At 41.9% G+C, this 18,072-nt stretch overlaps 2 protein-coding genes across 3 annotated transcripts in view; one reads left to right on the forward strand and one right to left on the reverse strand.

Moving 5' to 3' along the window:
• CCKAR (cholecystokinin A receptor) overlaps window positions 1-18,072 on the reverse strand; it is a 97,749-nt gene that overhangs the window by 52,142 nt on the left and 27,535 nt on the right. The window lies entirely within an intron of this gene.
• Window positions 2,994-18,072, forward strand: part of TBC1D19 (TBC1 domain family member 19) — a 66,919-nt gene continuing 51,840 nt past the window's right edge. For both annotated transcript variants that reach the window (XM_087724792.1, XM_087724793.1), the window contains exons 1-8: window positions 2,994-3,099; window positions 6,067-6,139; window positions 7,935-7,980; window positions 10,957-11,032; window positions 12,462-12,536; window positions 12,651-12,714; window positions 15,094-15,140; window positions 17,329-17,439. In XM_087724792.1, coding sequence (XP_087580918.1) covers window positions 2,998-3,099; window positions 6,067-6,139; window positions 7,935-7,980; window positions 10,957-11,032; window positions 12,462-12,536; window positions 12,651-12,714; window positions 15,094-15,140; window positions 17,329-17,439 — 594 coding nt within the window. In that variant the 5' untranslated portion in view covers window positions 2,994-2,997. The remainder of the gene's footprint in view (window positions 3,100-6,066; window positions 6,140-7,934; window positions 7,981-10,956; window positions 11,033-12,461; window positions 12,537-12,650; window positions 12,715-15,093; window positions 15,141-17,328; window positions 17,440-18,072) is intronic.

Here is an 18,072-nt window from a genome sequence, read left to right on the forward strand (position 1 = left end):
CCCCTGAGATATTGGAAGACTGCTATCATGTCTCCCCTAGTCCTTCTTTTCATTAAACTAGACATAGCTAATTCCTGCAACTCTTCTTTGTATGTTTTAGCCTCTGGTCCCCTAATCATCTTTGTTGCTCTTCTCTGCACTCTTTCTAGAATCTCAACATCTTTTTTACACCGTGGTGCCTAAAACTGGACGCAGTATTCCAAGTGTGGCCTTACCAAGGCAATACAAATTAAGTATTAACACTTCTTGTGATCCTGATTCTATTCCTCTGTTAATGCAGTTGAGCTCAAGTTTTATGTTGCTAAGTGAGGCAGTTGTTAAATGAGTTTTGCCTCATTTTATGACCTTTCTTACCATTGTTGTTAATTGAGTAACATGCTTGTTAGGTGAATCTGGCTTCTGCATTGACTTTGCTTGCCAGAAGGCTGCAGAAGTTGATCACATGATCCGGGACACTGAACCATTGTGGGGAGTTATCATCCAGCCCTCTCCCAGAAAAATGAAATATCCTAGGAAATACTGAAAAGGCAGAATGTTTCTGTGGATGTGAAAAGAAGCATGCTTTAAAAGACAGAATAGTTGCCTGTAGCTTCCTGCCTACCCCCACTTTGTCAATAGGCCCATTAAGACTAGGCAGGCTAGCCCACTTTACATAATAAAGACTTCAGCAGCAGCTACAGAAAGACATGATAATATTGGCCTTTTACTCAGGTCTCCACATGGCATCTGAGAACTCATACCTGGATTCAGAACAGCCTAGAGAGTAGCCCCCTGCATGGCACCATGGGAGTCTGACAACCAATCAGAATACATTTCTTACACAGAAACAGGAAACAGAGAGGTGGGACTAAACAGGGTATAAAAAGCCTAGCAAGCCCCTTCCTCGGCCCTTCTCTTCTTCTCCACCTACATCAAAGCATGTGATCACCTTTTCTGTTCAGGGCTCAAGCCATGTGGCCCTGTCCACCAATAAACCATCTTTCCAAGCAGCCTCCATGTCTCCAGTGTCTTCTTCCCCACTTGGAGCTGAACCCAGAAGGATATTTCTTTCAACACCATGATGTATTATATACTATGAGGCATTTGCCAAGCATCTGAATTTTAATCACAAAAACGGTCATAAATCATTTTTTTCAGTCCTGTTGTAACTTTGCAGGATCACTAATGAACTGTTGTATGTCCTCAAAGACTACTTGAGAAAAGATTGAGGAATACTAAAATACTAAAGGCAAAAAGCATTTTAGTCTATTTCCTGAACAACAGGGGTCTTAGAGGGTACTACAACAATAGGAAATGTATATTATTATTAGCTTTATGTATGAAATGTAATGCCATTTCTTTCAAGGCAGAGTTATGGCAACAGGTTGTATCTGCATGACTGTATTTAATCATGAAATTCTACCTTAGAACACAGGAGCCTGGAGTTCAGAGATAATATGCACAGAAATTCATTTTCTTCTTTAAGGAAAACAGATTAACCTTTAAAATACTCCATTTCAAGTGTCTGACTAATGCATTTTTCCAGTTACTTGACTTTTATGTCGAAGATAAACCAAAGTAGCAAAAGCTATTTAACATGAAAACTCTAACCTTATCAGCTGCTTCATCCATACATAGCTAAAAGATCTTAGCTAGGTTTTAGGTTTTTCAGGTTCAAAACAATCAAAGTAGTTATTTCTGAAAATTATTAGATTCCTAATAATATCCTATCCTATCCTATCCTATCCTATCCTATCCTATCCTATCCTATCCTATCCTATCCTATCCTATCCCCTTTTCTCCCTCAGGCTTGCCCCACAGAAGGATCTCCTATCCCCTCAATAGTTTAAGTAATTAAACTCAGTTCAATAGGAAAATTACTGTGACTGAGTGTGCCTGACATCAATTTGGCCGTGCCTATTCAATCACATGTTCCCATCTAGCCTCGGCCACTAAACCAGCAGTAAAAATTTTTGAAACCTATCCCTGGCGTGGGACCTTAGCTAACTTTGTAGGCTGTCCTGAAACTCAAGCTTGTTTGCCTTGCTGGCTGATGTAATTTTCCCAGGTGACTTGTGTTGAGTTTCTGCTTGCTAAATGGGTTTGCCTGAAGGGGATAGATCTTTGTTATGTAGAACAGACTGGCCCAGGCCTTAATGGCCCATTGGCAAAGGTGGGGGAGCTGAGTTTTTGTGTCCCTTTTAGAGGAAATATTCTGCCCTTTTAATGTTTCCAAAATATTTCAATTTCTAGTAGAGGGGTGGGGTTTTAACTTCCCACAAGTTCCTGCAAGATATGGAGTATATAAGTACAATCTTTATTGTCATTGTACTTAGCAGGGGGGTTGAAGTAGAAGACCTCCAGGGTCCTCTCCAACTTTGTTATTCTGAAAATATAGAATTCTTTATTTATTGCCCAAGTGTGCTTGGACGCACAAGGAATTTCTCTTTGGTGCATAGGCTCTCGGTGTACATAAAAAGACATGAAAATATACATTCGTGAAGAATCGTAAGGTACAACACTTAATGATAGCCATAGGGTACAAATAAGCAATCAGGAAGATCAGTATCAATATAGATCGTAAGGATACAAGCAACCGAGTTACAGTCCTACATGTATGCATGCATACAGACATACATATTCCAAAAAGGCTGGCACGAACCTATTTTGCCAAGTTACAAAGCCCTTTATTCGGGATTGATTTTTATATGCACTCTTTTAACAGAGACGAGAACGTGCTTGTGAGCCTGCGTGAAATGATTTTTAGCAGTCTCTCCCCTCTACTAAGGGATTCCACGCTCGGTCGCTTTGCTCGCTAGGGCGCTGCAAGCGGGCGGAACGTGGCTTTCCCGGGCGGCGTTTCCTGGGGAACCTCCTCACCGCGGCACCCGCCTCGCGCCGTTGCCCGGCAACGCCAGTCAACTCGCTCTGGGCTGGCCTGGGCGGGAGCTCTGCTGAAATCGGTCCCCCGTGCCGCAAAGGCCGAAAAGAAAGAGCCCTTTTTCGTACGCCGCCGCCATGCTAGCCGGTACGGAGGACGGCCTCTCCCTGACCATCGCCCAGATCGTGGAGAGGCTGAAGGGCTCCGGACTTCACGCCCAGCTGGAGCGACAGGCTCGGGTGAGGCGGCTTGAGCCGCGCTTTGGGTTCCTCCTCCCCGCCGCAGCCTTTTTCCTGCCTTGCCCCGCCTCCCCTCCTTGCTTCTTGCTCAGCTCTGCGCTCGGGAGGCTCTTTCTCAGCTCCCTTCTTAAGAATTACAAACGGAGATTTTTTTGTTACTGGTTGCCGGTGCATGCACGCAATTGCAGCATCTTTCTAAAGTCTCGGAAAACCTTGCAAAAATAATAACGACCACAGTGTCATTTCCTCCCAAGTCATTGCAATAATAATCAGAATACTAAATACGTTTTTTCGTCCTAAAGCATTCATAATCTGTTCCCTGTAAATTCACTGCAGTAGCAAAATAATAATAATAATAATAATAATAATAATAATAATAATAATAATAATAATAATAATAATAATAATATTGGGTGGGGCCCGACTAGTAACCAATGCCAAATCCGGCGAAACAACTGGCCGCTGTGATACAATTTTATATAATAATAATATTCAACGATTATGGCACAAACCAGCAGTGGTAATTCCAGTGGTAATTGGCACTTTGGGTGCTATTCCAAAAGCACTGGAATTACATTTAAAACAGTTAAAAGTTGACAAAATCACCATCAGTCAAATGCAAAAAGCCGCACTGCTTGGATCTGCACGCATATTACGAAAATACGTTACGACGTCCTAGGCCCCTGGGTGGGGCCCGACTAGTAACCAATGCCAAATCCGGCGAAACAACTGGCCGCTGTGATACAATTGTATAATAATAATAATAATGTACTTGGTTGATGCCTAGGACGCTGGCAGCAAACCGTATCAACCATTAGCACCAGTCAGTGGTATTTGTGATGCATTTTTGAATGTTCAATTGGCTGAGTTTTGAATAAAGTATATAATAATAATGATAATGATAGTAATAATTGTAACAGTGATACCCATTGTCATCGCATGGCACTTGGTACCATGTCCAAGAATTTAATAAAACACATCGAGAAATTGCAGCTTCCTGCAATAACACCAGCGGAACTGCAAAAATCTGCGCTACTTGGAACATCTTATATTTTAAGAAGGTACTTGGTTGATACCTAGGATGCTGGCAGCAAACCATATCAACCACTGGCACTGGTATTTGTAATGCATTTTTGAATGTTCAGTTGGCTGAGTTTCATGTTTGATGAATAAAGTAAACAACAACAACAACAATTGGACCCCTTGGAGCAATACCTAAAGGGTTACCTCGCTATTTGGAAATTCTAAATTTACCAGGTTTGAACATTCTGATTCTACAAAAAACCTTGGAACAGCTTATTCCTCTGACGTTGGTTAGGACTTGAGCTGTTGAGCTGCTAACCAGCCATTCATTTATTAATGAATAAAGTATATAATAATAGTAATGATAATGATTGTTATACCCATTGTCATCGAGGCACTTGGTACCATGTCCAAGAATTTAATAAAACGCATCAAGAAATAAAAGATAACAATAAAATTTTATCATGTTCCATTTTTAAGATGTGTAAAATACATCAGTCTATTTGAAGTTGATAATAATACTTTTAATATATTGAGTTAATTAGATTTTTAAAGACCAGCATAAGAAGAGTGGGGTACAATCATTAAAAAAGCATAAAAGATCTAAAAACATACAAACTCTATTTATATACATACAAATACACACACATACACACACACAGAGAGAGAGAGAGAGAGAGAGAGAACAAAAACAAATGTAAAAGAACCTGGCAAGGAAATATTTTCTTACTGTTATGACATAAATTGTATTTCTGCAATTTCTATTTTAAATTATAGAGAATATTTACAAATGGAGAACATTCAGGCACATTTATTCAGACTGGTGCCTCTAATAAAAAGTATATTTTTTTATGCTATTTGTTTTTTGAGGAGGGATATAATTGTGGAATTATACTGCATGTTTAGTATAGGATACTTAATTTCAATTATTAACAATTTTTGAACTATTAGAAATTAGAATCTGGTAATATTTAAAATAATCTACATATCTGTTAAACAATTGAGGATTTTCTTTAAAAAAACTAGATTTTTTTTTCATTTGAACCATGAGTTATCCCCCCCCCCCCCAAAAAGTACATGGTGCATTTCTATCTTCTAATCTGGAATTGTTAGGTGAAATAAGATACATGATTTCATCAGAAAATCAAAGTTGATCCGTTAATGTTTTATAACTTCTCATGTAGATATACTTACAATTTACTCAGTCATAATTTAGCACTAGCCAACCTTTAGAAGCAAGGAAATTAACTTTGAGAAATTGTATCCCTGAAAGATGAAACTCCAATGCCATTTTTTTCTAATGTCTGTATTGTTTTATGAGCTTTCCATTGCTGTTTTTCTTTTACAAATCTCCTCTGATAAAAGTCAGAATATTCTTTTTGGCTTCCTAATACTGACAAGTGGTATGCGATGGCTCAGTGGCTAAGACGCCGAATTGGTCGATCAGAAAGGTCGGCAGTTTGGTGGTTCGAATCCCTAGCGCCACGTAATAGAGTGAGCTCCTGTTACTTGTCCCAGCTTCTGCCAACCTAGCAGTTCGAAAGCATGTAAAAATACAAGTAGAAAAATGGGGACCACCTTTGGTGGGAAGGTAACAGTGTTTTCCGTGTGCCTTCGGCGTTTAGTCATGCCTGTCACATGACCACGGAGACGTCTTCGGACAGCGCTGGCTCTTTGGCTTTAAAATGGAGAAGAGCACCACCCCCTAGAGTCAGAGAATAATTTGGCATTTGTTAAACCAAGCTAACTTTAAAAAGTGAGGGGTAACGGTGATCCCTAAAACATCATGTTTGTTAGTTTGTGCACCTGATTGATATACCCCAAGAACATTTAAAACAGTATCTTGGTTTTCAATTTAGTTTTTGCACTTTTTCTAACTAAACGTTGACTCTCGTGATTTTTGAAGAATTTTGACACTTCTGTCATATTTATCTTTCTTGTTAGCTCAGTTTACACAATCCAGAGATTAAGCTACAATCCCTAAAGGAAGATATTAAAGAATATCTGAAGACATCAGGTTGGTGTTTTTTTATTCGTTGCATTTTAAGATTTTTGGTTTGAGTAAGTGCTGAATATTAGATATGGTCCATTACTTCAGGTTAATTTTCAACCGACTAATAAATGCATTAATTGTAGCAGCTTATAAAGATGTATCTTTACTCTCTGCTAACAATCATGGGGACCAAGCTGTTATTGCGCCCACTTCTGTGCAACCTTTTTGAAATCTTGCTTTAATGCCAGAGGTCACCAACTGCTGGTCCGAGAGAAAAATTATTTGCATTTTTAAAATTGCACTAAATTAGGGGTCCTTAAACTACAGCCCCTGGACCAGATATGTGCAATGAATGTTTGGGTTGCTGCAGAGAGTCTCCCCCTTCAGAGTCCTTTTGTGCCAGTCGGAGGGTGGCAGAGATTCCAATTTGGAATTCAGCCTCCTAGTGAAGGGCTTTGCGAAGGCTGGAGGGAAGTGACGAAGAGCTGGAGGGCCTTGTTCCAGAGGGACTGCATCATGGCCTGGAACTGGCTGACCATCTCAGCCTGTTGAGCCTCCAGGCACCTGCGGTGGCCTTGCACTCCCACAGGTCTTGCCTCTGTTTGGAAAGCCTATGCTCGTAGTCCTCAGTGAGGTGCTTCTTTTCAGCCGCCTCCTCGGTCAGATCCAACTTGAACTGAGCCAGCTGTTTTGCCAGCTCTTTCTCTTTTTTGTGGTTCAAAAGTTTTATTTCTTTTAAAACAAACATTTCATCATTCTTCAATCAGTAAGACATCGGAGTACAATTTTTTGTGTGTCAAAATAGTTCTAGTTTACCACCAAATTCTTGTCTAGCCTAATGTATACCCCTCCCTCCCTCCCCCCTCCCCCCAACCCCCCTCCTCCTCCCCCCCTGACTTCCCAGAACCCGTACACGGTATGGATTTTTAACAAACACAGTCTAAAATCTATTGAGAAAAAAGAAATAAAAAAATTAATGACATCTCTACATTGATCTTAGCTTCTTCTTGCTGAGCTAACTTTAAACAATTTAAATCATTTCTGATCTTAAGCATAGGCTAACTGGAATTTCTTGGTCCCGTATTTATTTTGTATATAGTCAATCCATTTTTTCCAGTCTTGTTTATATCTCTCATTTGAATGATCTTTACGATATGCCGATATTTTAGCCATCTCGGCTAAGTTTGTAACTTTCAATGTCCATTCTTGAGTTGTAGCCAGCTCTTTCTCATGGTGGCTGTTTAGCTCCAGCAACTGCTTCCTGTTGGGGCCCTAAAGAGCCCAGACAGTCAGGCGAGGAATGGCTGGGAAGGGAGGGAAGAGATCTGTTTGGCGCCCCTCGACGTGAGTGACATCAAAGTTGGCCATGCCCACCCAGTCACATGACCATCTAGCCACACCAACCCAACCCAACCCACCAACCCACGTAAAAATGCAAGTAGAAAAAATAGGTACCACCTTTGGTGGGAAGGTAACAGCGTTCCATGCACCTTAGGCATTGAGTCATGCCAGCCACATGACCACGGAGACGTCTTCGGGCAGCGCTGGCTCTTCGGCTTTGAAATGGAGATGAGCACAGCCCCCTAGAGTCAGAAAGGACTAGCACATATGTGCAAGGGGAACCTTTACCTTACATAAGATTCATAAATGTTGCAAACAAAATTAGGAAGGTATGAATTATGTTCTGTGCTTTTGTGTGCTTTTAAGACTAAAAATTCTCTTTCCTATCCCATCCTGTTATTCTCAAATGTTTAAACATCGGAAGAATGAGTTTTTCTAATCTTCAGGTTTGTTTGTTTTTTAACTCTTATTTTGCCAGGTTGGGAAAAGAAGCTGCACAATGCTGTTTACAGAGAAATCAGTATGTGAGTTTTGTTTTTGTCTCGGTGTTGGTATAACTTTTGCTTCACGTTTGCATGCCGTGTGGCTTAACTCAGAGGCCCCTAAAATGTTGCCATCACACTTTTCTTTAGCGTAATCTTACTGTTGCAACCTTCCCTACAAACCCAAACACCAAAATGAAGACAATAAAAAACAATGCAGTAAAGTCGTGGGAATGATGGATTTCTTGTAACAAAGTGTGACTATAATGTTCTTCATTTCTCCCCTGGATTCTGTCTGCACATCTTCAAGCGACATATAGCAATAGCAGTAGCAGTTAGACTTATATACCGCTTCATAGGGCTTTCAGCCCTCTAAGCGGTTTACAGAGTCAGCATTATTGCCCCCAACAATCGGGGTCCTCATTTTACCCACCTCGGAAGGATGGAAGGCTAAGTCAACCCTGAGCCGGTGAGATTTGAACAGCCAAACTGCAGAACTGCAGTCAGCTGAAGTAGCCTGCAGTGCTGCATTTAACCACTGCGCCACCCCGGCTCTCTAAATATACTGTTTCACAGCTTGGGAAAGTCTTGACTTAATGTGTACAGCAACCACAATTGTCCCCCAAATTCCCATTGTTAAGTGAATTGTGCCCTATTTGTTTGTTTGAATTTATATTGCCGCCTATTCGCCCATGGAGACTCAAGACGGCTTACATAATATAAAACCACATTTAAAACAATAAAAACTAACAAAAAGAATCAAATAAATTAATATGGTACAATGTAACAAAATCACCTCCCGCCCCAGTGACAAAAGATCACACGAGCCATTTAATGGGCTCCATCCCGCTTTGCGTTCCCCAGGCCCGCTGGCAGAACCAGGTCTTCAGCGCCTTCCGGAAGAGTGCTAGAACGGGGGCCATTCTAATCTCTGGGGGAATGATGTTCCAGAGAGAGGGAGCCACCACAGAGAAGGCCCTTCTTCTGGGTCCCACTAGGTGTATCTCCCTCGGGGAAGGGACCCACAACATTCCCTGCCTCCCCACTCTGATGGTCGGGTAGATGTGACCGGCAAGAGACGGTCCCTCAGATAACTTTTTTAATGACCTTTTATGCCACGGTTGTTAAGCAAACCACTGCAGTTGCTAAGTGAATCTGGCTTCCCCATTTATTTTGCTTGTCGGAAGCCAGCCAGGAATATTGCAGGTGGTGCTCACATGACCCCCGGAACAGTGCAACTGTCATAAAGTACATGCCAGTTGCCAAGAGCCCAAATTTTGATCATGAGACTAAAGGGATATTGCAACGGCCGTAAGCCTGAAAACTAGCCATAAGTTACTTTAATCAGTGCCGTCATTAAGTGAATTGTTGTATACGAAGGGACTACCTGTATGACATTTGTTTCCAATTTAACTCATTCTGGGTTGAACCCATTAGTGCCTCCTCTAACCGGATCATTTGGGTCATTAAGCGAGGAGGGCTGTTAATATGGCTGTTATCAGAGTTTGTTGCAGAAACCCCATCCAGAAAGCCCACATAGATAACCGATTCAGCAGGATTCATTAACTTCTCTTTATATACAGGGCGGGGCATAACCTTTTCCTAGGGGGTCACAGCAACACTTGTAATAACAACACAAATAATTCATACACCATTCGAAAGCCCATCAAAAACTGAGTTTATTGACATGATTTAATAGTCAGTATGACCACCATTAACCCTTCGAACAGCATTCAAACGAGGTGGATAAGAACACAACAAATCTTCAAACAGTTCCGTTCGATTTTCAGGGCGGGGCATAACCTTTTCCTAGGGGGTCACAGCAAGATCGACAGCAGTTTACAACTTCCGCGACACCTCATTTTAAAGCCCATAAAAAACTGAATTGAATGAGCTATTAAATGTTAAATTTGTTTCGGTTGAAACTTTGAGAATGAATTTGGAAACTGTGTTGAAAAATCTGGAAAATCGAACGGAACTGTTTGAAGATTTGTTGTGTTCTTATCCACCTCGTTTGAATGCTGTTCGAAGGGCTAATGGTGGTCATACTGACTATTAAATCGTGTCAATAAACTCAGTTTTTGATGGGCTTTCGAATGGTGTATGAATTATTTGTGTTGTTATTACAAGTGTTGCTGTGACCCCCTAGGAAAAGGTTATGCCCCGCCCTGTACATAATAACACATGAAGTAATATATACAATACCAACAGTGGTTCTTTCAATGTGGCAAAAAGTTACAAAAACAGGCAGAGAACAGTTTCAGGTTTGATTCAGAGTTGCAGACTGCACAGACTCAGAGCTACATAGGTAAGCCACACCCAGGCTCTGAGCCCTCTGGCATAGCTCTCAGTTACCAAATAATTTCCATTGGTGGGCCCTGTTTCCTTGTCCTATTCCAGCCAGTCCCCCAATGGCTGACCTGTGGCTATGTCCTATTCCAGTTCATGAATATTCTGACAGTTGTGATTTCTGACTTCTTGCAGGCTTCCCCCTTTGGCCTTGCTTGTGGGAAGTTAGCAGGGAACAAAAATGAATAATCTGATGTTAAGATTTTGAAGTGATTATCGGCTCTCAATATTTCTCTTCAATTTTATCCTGCCTTATTGCCACCAGGATAAACAGTGAAACATAAGCGCCTCTAGCAATATTTCACAAAGCCATAGATTAACACCATGTATTAAGAGGCGTGGTGGCGCAGTGGTTAGAATGCAGTATTGCAAGCTAATTCTGCTGACTGCCAGCAGTTCGATTCTTAACGGCTCCAGGTTGACTCAGCCTTACATCCTTCTGAGGTCAGTAGGAGGAAGAACCAAATTGTTGGGGGCAATATGCTGACGCTATAAACTGCTTAGGGAGGGCTATAAAGCATTGTGATGTGGCATATAAGTGCTAGTGCTGTATATTGTGCCTGAAAATTTACATATCTCTAAAAAAAGTATGATTTATAAAGATTTATTTAGTAATGTGGGTCTAAATAATACTGGCACTAAAATAATACTTATTTTTTTTCCTTTTAGGTTTCCTTTACCTTATTCTCCATCAGTGCCTCCCGAACACATCAAGGAACCTTTGGCTTACATGAGAAAAGCTCAGGTTGGACGTGATTAAATTTTATTGCACATGCTCAAATATGGAGATATGTTAAGTATTTGACCTGACTCTTGCCAGTTGGCTTGGGTCCCCAATGGGGGACTTATCACACTGGAGGTGGTTGATGAATTTAAGAGAAAATTCTACATCTTGCTACCTCCCTCTCTCCACATCTGTTAATTGCAACTTCGCCTGGATTGTAATTCTGTTTGTATTGTTTTTAGAAATTTATTGTTCTGACCTAGGCTACCCCAGCAGCACGAAGCCGAGTCCCAGTTACAGTGAATTTCCTCTCCAGGAAAGTCTTTCCTCTCCCACAGTTTTTCAAGATAGTTCACAATTACCGACCTTTATCAGGCTTGGAGAGTGGCCAGGCCGATATCTTTCAGACGCCGCAATGCTTGGCAAGAATGCAGGAATGAACTAATGGTCTCCTGCAAACTCCCCTCCCCTTTCGCTCCTGTTTTATTTTCTATGGGAGGGGCCATTCACCGTCCACCTGTGGCCTTACTCCTAAGTCGACCCTTGTACTTTAGCTGTTCCCTTTGTCTGGCAACTCTGTGCATGCGCACACTGGGAACAGGCTCCAGATGTTCTCTCTCTCTCTCTCTCTCTCTCTCTCTCTCTCTCTCTCTCTCTCTCTCTCTCTCTCTCTCTCTCTCTCTCTCTCTCTCTCTCTCTCTCTCTCTCTCTCTCTCTCTCTCTCTCTCTCTCTCTCTCTCTCTCTCTCTGTGTGTGTGTGTGTGTGTGTGTGTATGTATTGCTCAGTGCTCGCTGGCTGTGGATATTGAAACAGTAATGTGCCACCAATTGTCCTGCTCTGTTACTGAACAAGAGAACATTGGTAGGGTTTCTCTGCAAGTACTTAAAAACTACTTCTGCAGCTGGGCATAGTAAATACAACTGGGAATTGAGGACTTGTTATTGCCCTGCTTGGAAAAGGTAGGTTAGATGGAAATGTAAGTGGCACGACAAAACCGCGCTCGACTAAAGTGCGCCCGATTAAAGCGCGTCGCTGATGTCATCAACAGGGCGACAACAGCGAGCGCGGAGAAAGAAGGGCGCTTTAAATAGTGCTTTGAAAGCAAGCCGATTCAAGTTAAGGTAAGGGTTAGGTTTAGGGTTAGGTTTAGGGTTAGGTTTAGGGGGGTTAGGTTTAGGTTTAGGGGTTAATTTTAGGTTTAGCGTTTACAGCGTGCTTTTTTCGTCGCGCTGTGATGACGTCAGCTACGCGGTTTCGTCGAGCGCCCTTTAGTCGAACGCGGTTTTGTGGTGGAACCGGAAATGTATGTATATACATATAATGTATACCAGTATGTTAAATTTAAATGGAAAGAGAAAATGAGAAAAAAATACCTTCCTGTTGATAATTATAATTAGGAGGATGATAAACTACGTAAATCAAACTATTCCTTTATGTTTTCTTCTCCAGGCAAACTGGGAAAAACGTATTTTGAAGAGCCTAAACAGCATGTGTATAGAACTTGGGATCCCGTTATCGCAGAAGGTACATTTAACTAGCCGCTTTTCCTGTAAATGTAAAGTTTATCTATAATCTCATGTATATTTAGGTGCCTGTCAATATTAGAGTTGGTTGCATCCTGTTTCTTTTGTTCTATAGAGACCGCTGAGTGAGCAAAAGGAACTTTTGAATAAATGGAATGAAATGGGGACCGATGAACCAGGTATTTGCACGCCTTCATTATGAAAATTAAAATCATACTCCGTGTGTGCACATTCACAAACTTCCTATAAGAAGCGAATATGAAGATAGCATAGGGAGGCGGTGGCTGAGTGGCTAAGACGCTGAGCTTGTCGATTAGAATGGTCGACAATTCAGCGGTTCGAATCCCTAGCGCTGCGTAACGGAGGGAGCTCCCGTTACTTGTCCCAGCTTCTGCCAACCTAGCAGTTCAAAAACACGTCAAAAATGCAAGTAGAAAAATGGGAACCACCCTTGGTGGGAAGGTAACAACGTTCCAGGCGCCTTCGGTGTTTAGTCATGCTGGCCACATGACCATGGAGATGTCTTCGGACAGCGCTGGCTATTCGGCTTTGAAAGGGAGATGAGCACCGCCCCCTAGAGTCGGGACCAACTAGCACACATGTGTGAGGGGAACCTTTACCTTTATGAAGATAGCAAAAGCTGCCCAGAAATCTAAGCTGCTTTTCTTGTCAATCTCCTGTTAATAAGCTGTAGGAGAAAATTCTCATCAATTTTCCTTACAAATCAACCGTCCCTTAAATTACAAACTGCTCATTAGGGTACTGCAGGCAACAAAAAAACCCTGAAAAGAATGAGGTTATAACCCCTCTATACAAAGTTAACAACTTAGGTTCTATGTATGATTGAATACTTGGCTTTCTAAAGTGCTTTATGGCTGAATTGACAGGACTAGAGGTGGTATTCTGCCAGTTCACACCGGTTCGGGCAAACCGGTGGTGGCGGTGGCAGGAGGCTCCGCCCACCCACCCAGACATCATCGTACGTGACCCGTCAAAAGCGCGTTCCACAAAAGCGCGGTCGATGAAATCGCGTATGTGACGTCATCACAACGCGACGAAAAAGATCGAAAAATTGAAATAAAAATTAAATTACAGCAAGCCGATTCACATAAAGGTAAGGGTTAGGTTAAGGGTTAGGGTTAGGGTTAGGGTTAGGTTAAGGGTTAGGGTTAGGGTTAGAGCGTTAGCGTTACGTTTAGCGTTAGGTTAAGGGTTAGCGTTAGGTTTTTCGTTACGTTAAGGGTTAGGTTTAGGGTTAGGTTTAGGGTTAGGTTTAGGGTTAGGTTTGGGGGGGTTAGGGGAAGGTTTTAGCTTTATTTTTACATTTTTCGATCTTTTTCGTCGCGCTGTGATGACGTCACATACGCGCTTTCGTTGACCGCAATTTTGTCGTCTGCGGTTTTGTGGTAGAACCTCATCGTAGACCTTTGTATGCTGTCGTGTGCGCTACCGCTACCGAAGAAAAGAGGATACCATTACTGGACAGGACTTAGATTGTGTCTCAAGTCCCTGAGGGTGTATTTAGGGAGGAAGGTTTTGTGCTGGTCTTCACGGATGACATATGTGCATTAAATATTTCACTGGGTTTATTCATTTAAAAGAGTGGTATGGCCACCCATCTTAAAACAACTTTGGGTGACTCGCAACAGCTATAAAACTATAATAACCCTTAGAACTATATAATTGTAGGACAGAGGTGTCTACCTCAAGGTCTGCAGGTGAGATCCGACCCACGGGGTGCTTAAATCTGGCTCATGGGGCCGGCCTGGAAATGTCAAAAGAACTAGAATTTGACGGCCCTCCTGTAGAAGGCGTGACAGAACCTGAGAGTGGAGTTTAAAAGAAGGATCAGCCTAGAGTCCCTCTATAGACCCAAGTGGAATAAACCCAACTCTTCTTGAATTCCCTTGTCCCTTATCTAACTCCCAGTAGAGACTAACCATTCATTGAGAAGATTGTGTATGTAGCAATAAGTCAGTTTGAATTGGATTTTCATGTGTGAATCTGGTCTTTCATGTCTGACAATGATAAAAACTTAAAATCAACCTCTCAGGGCGCCTCAATCATTCTTTGCGGGATCTACCACTGTATTTCAGGGCCGAATAAGGATTTAATGGCCTTCTGGAAGATTTAATGATCTGCAGATGCCATTTCTATCTTGTTCCATAGTCCACATATCAATAACTTTTTTCTGGTTCTGGACAAGTATTCTGAAATATTGTGGGTGTGAACTCATCTCTCAAAAGAGTGCACAGATATTTTGATTATTATCCTTTAATTTTAAATGAGTTAAAATAGACCAGCTCAATTATTTATTGATAATTTTGTTTATTCTTAGTTTTTCCCACGAAAGAAAATTTTCTAAGAGTTCTCAATTATCAACCTTAGTATTTTCAGTTATTCTGCATGAGATTTACTCCTCTGGAAATAATCCTGGATGTTGTTTTGAACAGATATTAGAATGAGGCTGAAATAATAAAATTTGATAATTATTATTGCTGGAATGTATTGTCCAAACAGCTACAAAATATTTAAGGTTGAATAACTTTATATTTCAGATCTAAGTCTCTTCAGGCCAGTTTATGCACCTAAAGATTTTCTTGAGGTAAGTTTTTGCCAAAAAAATGGATCAGGTTTTAGTTTTGGATATATGCATTTTTTTAATCCAGCAATCTTATTGTTCCTGAGAATGGATCTTTTGAGTCATTTGATTCACAAATGAGCTTTATTTTTTTATTTTATTTTAAATTTTAAATTTTATTTACAAACATGTAAAACACACACATACAAAACTTAGACGTACACCACATTTACACAATATAATACGAACAGGAGCTTCCTGTTCTTTCTAATAGCAATTGCCAATAGATATCGCTCACCTTATATTGTTTCCCCTTCTATTATATTTCATTTGTATTTCACCATTCCTAACCCTCTTATCTTACTCCTCTGTCTGCTATATTGGCTGATTACCTCTAGTAACTTTAAACCACTTGGATACATATCCTTAACTACTATTTTTGGGCTTTGTTGTCTTCCTTCATTGATCCTTGTTTCTTTCCTCCATCCACCTATAGCATTTATCCCATATCTGGTAGAATTCTGATTCTTCTTTTCCCTGGATTTCTTTAGTTAATTTGTCCATTTCAGCACAACACATTTCTTATTATTTCATCTTCACTTGGAATTAATTTGTTTTTCCATTTCTGGGCAAAGTCAATCCTTGCCTCCGTAATTATACGTAATATTAAATACTGAATCACAAATGAGCTTTAACGCGATCTTTGGTATACTGTGATTTACTATATGTGGCAAAGTTCGGAATCCTCTATAGATAGTTCTTGACTTAACGTCCACATTTGAGCCGAAGATTTTTGTTGCTAAGCAAGACAGTTAAGTGAGTTTTGCCCCATTTTACGACCTTTTTTAGTAAATTGTTAAGTGAAACACTGCCGTTATTAAATTAGTAACACGGTTGTTAAGTGAATCTGGCGCAGAGCTGCTAGAAAACAAGAACAACTAAGAAAGCGGGGTCGACACCTTGGAGGTGATTGGCCCCTCCCGTAGGGAACAAAAGAGGAGCGAACGGGGAGGGGGCGTTTGCAGGAAACAATTCGTTCCTTCGGTCGTTTCAAGAGTGGAAAGTGCTGTTTGTGACTATAAGAGACTCTGTGCCAAGTGTTGCCTTGCCCTGCGTTTGGAAACTAATTATCGGGCAGCTCTCCAAGCGAGATAAGGTTCGTGTTGATAAACATTCCTCTGAAAGACTGTTTGCCAAGCTTTGCTGACTGTGAATGAAAGGAATTCACAGTCGTGTAAATAAAAAAGGTTTTGTTGGGACCAAATGAAGAGCCAAAGGAGAGCGTTAGTCCCAGCCATGACCAGACCCTTGGAGGGCCTTTGGGGAGAGCTTGTGCAGGCGGTCCCTCGTCTCCCAGGAGACCCCGTCTGCATCACATTAGTCCCTGGAGAGGATGGGCTTGCTAAAAATACCCCCAGAAACTGTGGCATGAGAAGATAAAATGGTTCGGTTTAGGGAAAAATAACAATGTTAGGTGCCCTTCCTTCTTAAATGTGCAAGGAAACCTGGATTCAGGGGACAGTGGATTTTACAATTCTCAGTTGGGGGAAAAATATATGACATGGACCAAATCTGAGGAGAGCATCCCCTCCCTGGTGTAGGGTTTAAGCACCAAGGGCACTTAACAATTTTATTTTTCCCAAACAGAACCATTTTAGCTTCTCCCACCACACAATCTTTGTTTTTATTTTTATTTTAGCAAGCCCTTCCTCTCCAGGAACTAATGAGACGCATGTGGCGTCTCCGGGAAAGGGAGGGGTGGCCTGCGTGCATTCTTCCCACGAGGCTGGCAAGGCTGTGTTGCAGCATCTCCTGAGCAGGATTCAGGGCATTGAATATCGGTAAAGTGGAGCCCCCCCCCCCTCGATTGGGATTTGGCTGCAAATGTGGCCGCGGCGGGAGTGACCACTGGCTAGGGTCCTGCCGCTGCTGGTAGAGGGGGGATGTGCCAGGCTTCCACCCCACCCGGCCACCGGGAGGTGAGTTTAAGTATCTGGTACAGTGAAACATTCAGGGATAAGCGTCCCAGCGGACTATTGCCTGGGAAGGAGTGCGTTGAAGGTCCCGCCTAGCGTAAACGCCGGTGATAGGTTAGACGAGGGAGCCCCGTGGAGAAGTGGGGACGATTGTGCCGTTCCATTAAGGTAGCTATTTTAAAATAATCTATTTAGTTCTTACGCACACATAGTCACTTCTAGTCTTCTTGTTAAAGGTGCTGATGAACCTGCGCAACCCAAATTACGACACCAGCGAGGTGCCTAATTTCAGAAACCACTTGGGACTAATTCAGGTCCCACTGAATGTGAAAGATATACCTGAACTGGTAAGCATCCATTGTAGCTTCTTTAAAAATAGAGAATAACCATTTAATTTAACAGTACAGGCCCAAACTCAGTGGACCTAACTCCTGAATCGATATGTATAAAAAAAATAACTAGTGGTGTCTAAGACACCACTGGGATACTCAGGGTTGCAGATCCATTCAGGTCTGTGTTGTGACCTGTCGGCCACCGGCCCTTACAGAAACCAAAACAGAGGAGGAGGAGCATAGGAATCAGGGCTAACGTCAGGGGAACCTGGGAGCTCCGAGGGGGAAGAGGGAATGATGATCCTTGACTATCTATATTGAGATTTTAACTAAGCTGCTGGGATTTTGGTCTTACATAATGTGGGTCCCATGAGCCTTAAGCTTCGTGGTTACCCAGCGGTGAAATCCACTTACCTTTGCTACTGGTTCGGTAGCAATATGAGCATGCTCTTCGCTCACATGTTACACCCCTTTTAGGTGGCCTGCACTGGTTGCCGGTTGTCTTCCGGGTGCGATTCAAGGTATTAATTATGACCTTTAAAGCACTCCATGGCTTAGGCCCAGGATACCTGCGAGACCACCTACTGCCATCAGTAGCCTCCCATTGTCCAGTGCAACCCCACAGAGTTCGCCTCCTCAGGGTGCTGT

This window comes from Thamnophis sirtalis, unplaced genomic scaffold (assembly GCF_051295495.1).
Source record: "Thamnophis sirtalis isolate CommonGarterSnake01/CBP01778 unplaced genomic scaffold, rThaSir2_p1.2 scaffold_10, whole genome shotgun sequence".
NCBI lineage: Eukaryota > Metazoa > Chordata > Lepidosauria > Squamata > Natricidae > Thamnophis > Thamnophis sirtalis.